This window comes from Nannospalax galili, unplaced genomic scaffold (assembly GCF_000622305.1).
Source record: "Nannospalax galili isolate Female #2095 unplaced genomic scaffold, S.galili_v1.0 scaffold806, whole genome shotgun sequence".
NCBI classification, from domain to species: Eukaryota; Metazoa; Chordata; class Mammalia; order Rodentia; family Spalacidae; genus Nannospalax; species Nannospalax galili.
Window position 1 is genome coordinate 367,005 of NW_008355419.1, and position 6,182 is coordinate 373,186.

Sequence of the window (6,182 nt, forward strand, 5' to 3'; positions counted from 1 at the left end):
TGAGTAATTACAAATAAACTGACCAAAAAAAAAAACAAAACAGTGAATAGACTGTGCTTCAGCTTTACCATTGGTCTCTGGAATGAGACTGGCTTAGGAGCCTTTGGGTCCCCTGATGATAACTCATGGCTTCATCTACCACTGGACAGTGTCACTCACTGCCTCCAAGTGATGCCTTACAGATGTCAGCTTTCCCAGACAATCACTGTAGATACAATCATTAAACATGGACACTAAAAAGGTAAGATGTTGGTCATAAGGGATTCAAGAGTCTAAAAACTGAGAACTTGCCAGCTGAGACACTAAACCTGATATGCCTTTCCAGGGCAGTTTCCTCTTCTATGACCTGTGAAAATCAACACATAAGACAGGCCACCTGAAAACAATGGTGTAACAGGCCCCAAGGTACATGAAAGAACTTGGTCCAGTGCTAGGGAAGTCCCAAAATACATAGAATCAGTCTATGAAGACTTAAGCTCTCCACTTTCTACCAGAAGAAGAGAAAGAAGGCCTTCTGGCCAAATGGACACGAGGAATTCAGAGAAAAGGCTCTGCAGGCACCCAGGGATCCTAGTACTGCATCACTCAGAGGAGAAAGGAGAGAGAAAGGGTACTGGGGCTGACAGCAACACAAAGGGCCAACCTGCCAAGCCTCGTCTGCAGTCCTCAACTGCTGGTCTAAGTGCGACACCTTGTGGTCAGAACGCAGGTCGACTCGTAACTTCTACCTTACTTGGCAGGATTTTCTTTCACTCATAAACATATTTTTACAAGGCCAAATCAGTTATCACCTAGACTCCCCATTCACAGCCGTCACCAGCCAGCCCAATCAGCCCCCCTAAACCTCTATTGCACTGGATAAGTTTTACAGCACTGGACCCACCCTGAGGCCTTTAGCTCCTCTGCTAAGAACACACACGAAGTATTTGATAGGCATTAAGTTTTATATTTTTAAGTGACCAAACCTAATAAAATGAAAAAAACAGGTTTACTAAACAGGTCCAAAAGACAACACAGGAGATATTAAAACCAAAGCGTGAGTGGCCCTTGTCCTTGTCAGCACCCCCAAGACACACCACACTGGGCCAGAAGAGGGCGTTAATTAATCTCCACTCTCCTTTAAATCACACATTTTGGTTTTTAAAAAAATGAAGCCCAGGAGTCCAGCAGGCCGCCCTGCGCTCGGCAGCATGTCCATCCTGCCCGCATCAAGCTCTGGCACCCGTGTCCCTCAGCAGCAACTGTAGGCTGTGGCTCTGGTGCCTCACTCCTGTGCTATGCTTCTCAGAACGTACTTGACCGTGTAGGCAAAGGCCGCAAACCCAACTATAACAAACAAGTTCGCCAAAGCGCCTCCCAGGAGTCCGTGATGCCTGTTGGCCTGTGGGAGCCCGGCAAGGTTTGGGCCAGCTGCAGGGGCATGCCCATTGAGGAGCTGGATCCCATTCTGGCCGCGATGTGTCTCTCCATCAGGAACCACGTCTGGCAAGGGAAGAGTCTGGGGCCTGCTACTTAGTTCATCTTGTGCTTTCTGTTTCTGTTTAATTTCCTGAGAGAAAAATACAAGAACCCTCAGTTGTCTGAACAGATTTGTCCCTTTGGGAGCAGCACCTGAGTTCTTATAAGCCCAGAGCCACCACCCAGAACATAGTTCTCCATTCCCTGCACTAGAACCTGACCTGACACTGGATAGCTCTTCATCTCACCTCACAGGTGAAGAAATCGAGACAGATGTCAAAATTACTATTCTGTACCTGAGCCAGATGGTAGCAATGCTGAGTAACAATGAGCCACCAAGGCTCCCACCATCATCTAGTCTGCTGCTTCTGCTCACTGTCATGTTCTCAACTCCAGCCTAGACCAGGGAACACTTAGCTCCACACGACATAGTGCCTGCCCAACCCCCACTACAGGAGGCAGCTGATGTACCTCCCAGACACTGCTGGTCTATAGATAGTCAGCAGCTCATTTAGAGGATGGCCACTCTAATTGACAAGTTACATGCCTCTGTGGGGACAGGTTCAGCTGTCCTCAGGGCCTCCTCCATCCCTGGGCTCTGTCTTTCCTATACCTGGAGGAGGGCCCAGCTGTCACCCTACATACAGTGTGTATACCTGGAGGTCTGGCCAGCACAGACACCCCCTATGCCCCACAGCAACCAGGAAGGCCTGTAATCTCTCTACATCTATAAGAATACAGTGGTGGGCACACAAACAGGTTTTCTCTTTGAAAAGAATCAAATATGAAAGTGTTTTTAACATTAGGGAAGGCAAAACTCAGTTCCAACTTTCGCTTTCTTACCTCCACAACTTCAGGAAATAATTCACAAAAGACTTTATCTTTTAAATTAAACACTAAACTCTGTGCTGCCAGCTGTCTTTTCTAGGAAGAAAGAGAAGGGAAATATCAGCCAGAAAGCTAATTTTAATTCTTTTAAAATTCTAAAAAAAAAAAGCTGGGTATGGTGGCGCACACCTGTAATCTCAGCATTCAGGAGGTTGAGGTAGGAGGATCATGACAAACTCAAGGCCAGCCTGCCCTACACAGTTGTGTTCTACATCACCCTATACTAATAGCGACACCCTAATATTGAAACAAAACAAAATCCAAAAATAATCTCCTGTAGAGTCAAGGGCTATAGAAAGCAGCTAATATACTTTCTTCTCATAAAAATCAGTCTTGTGAAGGCTTATTTATCTTTGTTATCAATTAACAACATTAAACTTGATTCCTATCTAAATATTAAAGAAATAAAACAAACCAACAAGGGAACAGATGTGCTTCCCATTCCCAAGCCTTACAAGGTCCCCTGAGGAGTACAGGAGTGTCAGTTACATTTAGCAAGGACAAAAGCAGGGTTGGAGGCAAAGATGGGCAGTGAGGCTTCCACAGCGTAGCCTGGAACAGGGACTTTTTGGGAGCCCCACACAGCCTCCGCCTACTCAACAGAAAAGCTGTCTCATCTCAGGACAGAATCTGCCCAAGGTTGGAAGGTGGAGACCACCTTGCCTGCCACAAGGCCTCCAGGCCCAGGGCAAGGTGCCGCCACACCTCACCGTAAAGTCCGATGTCTCTATGCTGCCGAGAGTGGGGCCCTTCTCTACCATGAAGCTCAGGAGCCCAGTTAAGATGGTGGAGACAGACCAGGCTGGATTCCATGTGTCTGGGTGGAAGTCTGTGATGGAGAGACACAGCCTGCAAGAAAGTGGTTCTGTGAGCAAGAGTACACACTGCCCATAACCACAGAAGCTCCATAACATTTCAACACTCAGAAGCTTACCTCGTGTTGCATTTAAACCTTCCATTGGGGGTTATCATGTAAATACTAGGAGGCTTAAATGGAAATTCCCTGGGAAAAATTAGCTTTCCGTGATAATAGCCACCTATATCAAAAGAGAAAAAGTCTTGTTAGCTTTGTCATCACTCAATGTGACTGCTTTTCAACTCACCCCCAACTTTAGTCTCCAGCTGACTTCCCCACCTCTGTCCCAACTCCTCCCCTCCCTGGCTCACAGGTTCAGTCTACTACTGACATTATTCTCTAGGGCTATCATGCTACCCCAACACCTCAGCCTGCCCCCTAGCTACTGACTCTCCATCTGTTACGTCTGTGCTTACCACCTGGAATGTCCTTAAGAAACTATAACTAGCACTTGTTCCACTACAGCTACAGAACACCCCTCTTCTATTTCTAGACTCTTCATGTTCCTCCTTCTCTGAGAACAGTGGTCAGAAGAGAACTTGCATGGGCCCGCCCCCTGCCTCCCTCAGCACTTCAGGAACTGCATACATCTAGTCACCCCTCTCCTTGCTCTAGTCCTGATCTAGGGACTCCAGAGGCCAGCCAGGCACACTTGAAACAAACAATGCTAGATCCCAATTTCTTCATTTCTGTAAGCTGTCCCCACACTCTACATGAATCCCTGGAGTGAAGCATATCCACGGTAATCTTTCCCAAGGCCCCTGCCTCCATCCTCCCAAATCTACCTTGTTCAGGCTTCTAATCTCAACATGGTTCCACAAGCATGACTTTGAGGCCACCCAGACATCCCCATTGGTATCTGACCACTCAAGCAGTCTTGTCCACTCCTGGGAACCTCCTCAAAGCCATACCTGGCCTGACACTCCTCTTAACACACCCCTTTCCCATCTGTGGCTGCCCTTCCGAATTCCCATGCTAGATGCCCACAAATAACTCAACCCTAGGCCTAGGGACCTTTCCTAAACTCCAAATGGGTATAATGATCATCCATCCAGACACACAAATCCAAGATGGACTTCCTACTATTTCCCCTAAACAGCCAATCTATCCACTTTGTCATTTAGACTAAATCCTGGAAGGTTCACATACTCCTCATAACAAACCCATTCTATGAGTAATCCTGTGGGCCTCAGTTTCAAATCAAGCCAGAGTGCAACACAGCAGAGGTCAGTGCTGCTGTCTGTGACTTTCAGCAGCGCTACTCCAGGTGGTGAGCACAGACGTTAACAGCAGCACTCCTAGGCCTCACACAGCTAGGTGCTCAATTATTACCTATGAGGCCAGCTAAATGGACATGAGGCATCACACTCAGAGCACACACACTCAAGATCTCCAAGAGACACCAAATGGAAAATATGCAAAAGCTGTAAACAAGTACTCTTCTTAAGAGGCAGGAAAACCAAGCATGCACTTTTAAAACTGTGCTGGGCTCTAAACTTGGTATGACCTAAACAGCAAGAAAGCAGCACCTTAGCAGAGGGTAGAGGACAGGCAGGCCCCGCCAACCTTGCTGTATACATAAATCAGTCAGGAAAGCCCTCATGGGTCACTGATCCTACTTCCTATGTAACCAAAGCACCAAAAGCCACAAAACCAAAGACAATCCCAGTACCAGCATTTGTCTGCAGGGTTGAAAAATGGGAATCATCCACTTGCATTTTAAGGAGAAGGGTCACAAGACAGATGTCAAGCAAGAACTGGGTGAAAGGGAAAACTATATGGTGTAGTACAAATTAAATGAGAAAACAGCAAGCTATAGAATGAGTTAGTTACTTGCACTAAAGAACACATAAATGAGGGCTGGAGAGATGGCCAATGGTTAAGAGAGCTTGCTGTACAACCATGAGGACCAGAGTTTGGATCCCAGTACCCACATAACAAATTGCATACGATCCTGTGAACACCTGTAACCCCCAAACTGAGGAGTCAGAGACAGGAGGATTGCTGGGGTCTGTTGGCTTCAATCTAGCCAGAAAACAAGAGCTTCTGGTTCAGGGGGGCTCTGCCTCAAATGAACAAAGCAGAGAGTGACAGAGAACACCCAACACCCTCCTCTGGCCTCTGCACACACCAGCAGACACGAGTGTACACCACACACATATCATATTCACATACACAAAAAAGAATACAAAAATGTGATTCATTATGTATAAATACACATTATTGACTGATTGACTGATTGATTGTGATGGGGATTTGACTTAGGGTCATATATATGCTAAGCAAGCATTCTACCACTGAGCTATATATCCCCAGCTCCAAGACAACTGTTTTAAATAGAACAGGTCAAATTATAATACAATACATTTAGCATTTGAGGGCAGTCCCAGGTCTCACCCTCGAAGGGTAAGGATGTGCCAGAGAGACACTTCCACCAAATGGTCATAGCAAGACAGACTCTCCTTCCCAAGTCAAAGTACAGCTCCTGTCAGGGGACACAGTCTGTAAAAGCCCCTCCCCAACAAGCCTATTCCAGAAGAACACAGAAGAGTTCATGAGGAACGGGCCATAAGCACAGTCTTGGCCAAAGCCCAAGAACAGAATCCCTGAGAGCACAGCGGAGTCATAGGTACCCAGCTGCTCTAGATCACTTGAATAGCTATGATTCCCCACTGATGGCTTGAGCTTTGTAAGCATCAGCTGGCCTGATGATAAGATACTGTTTTCTGGGTTCTACATTCTACTCCATAATCTATTTCCCTGCATCACTGTGTGAGCCTCACTACTGGAGCCACACACTCAAAATAATTTTTAATTTATTATTTTTTCCACCGGGCGTGGTGGCGCACGCCTTTAATCCCAGCACTTGGGAGGCAGAAGCAGGCGGATCTCTGTGAGTTTGAGGCCAGCCTGGTCTACATAGTGAGTTCCAGGTCAGCTGGGGCTACAGAGAGACCCTGTCTCAAAAAGACCAAAAAAA

At 46.7% G+C, this 6,182-nt stretch overlaps 1 protein-coding gene across 2 annotated transcripts in view; it reads right to left on the bottom strand.

Annotated features, from left to right (window-relative positions):
* Positions 1 to 925: 925 nt before the first annotated feature.
* Ube2j2 (ubiquitin conjugating enzyme E2 J2) overlaps positions 926 to 6,182 on the bottom strand; it is a 17,692-nt gene continuing 12,435 nt past the window's right edge. For both annotated transcript variants that reach the window (XM_008852570.3, XM_029555857.1), the window contains exons 4-7: positions 3,281 to 3,383; positions 3,057 to 3,195; positions 2,302 to 2,382; positions 926 to 1,549 (exon numbers count right to left, since the gene is read on the bottom strand). In XM_008852570.3, the coding sequence (XP_008850792.1) occupies positions 1,265 to 1,549; positions 2,302 to 2,382; positions 3,057 to 3,195; positions 3,281 to 3,383 (608 nt within the window). In that variant the 3' untranslated portion in view covers positions 926 to 1,264. The remainder of the gene's footprint in view (positions 1,550 to 2,301; positions 2,383 to 3,056; positions 3,196 to 3,280; positions 3,384 to 6,182) is intronic.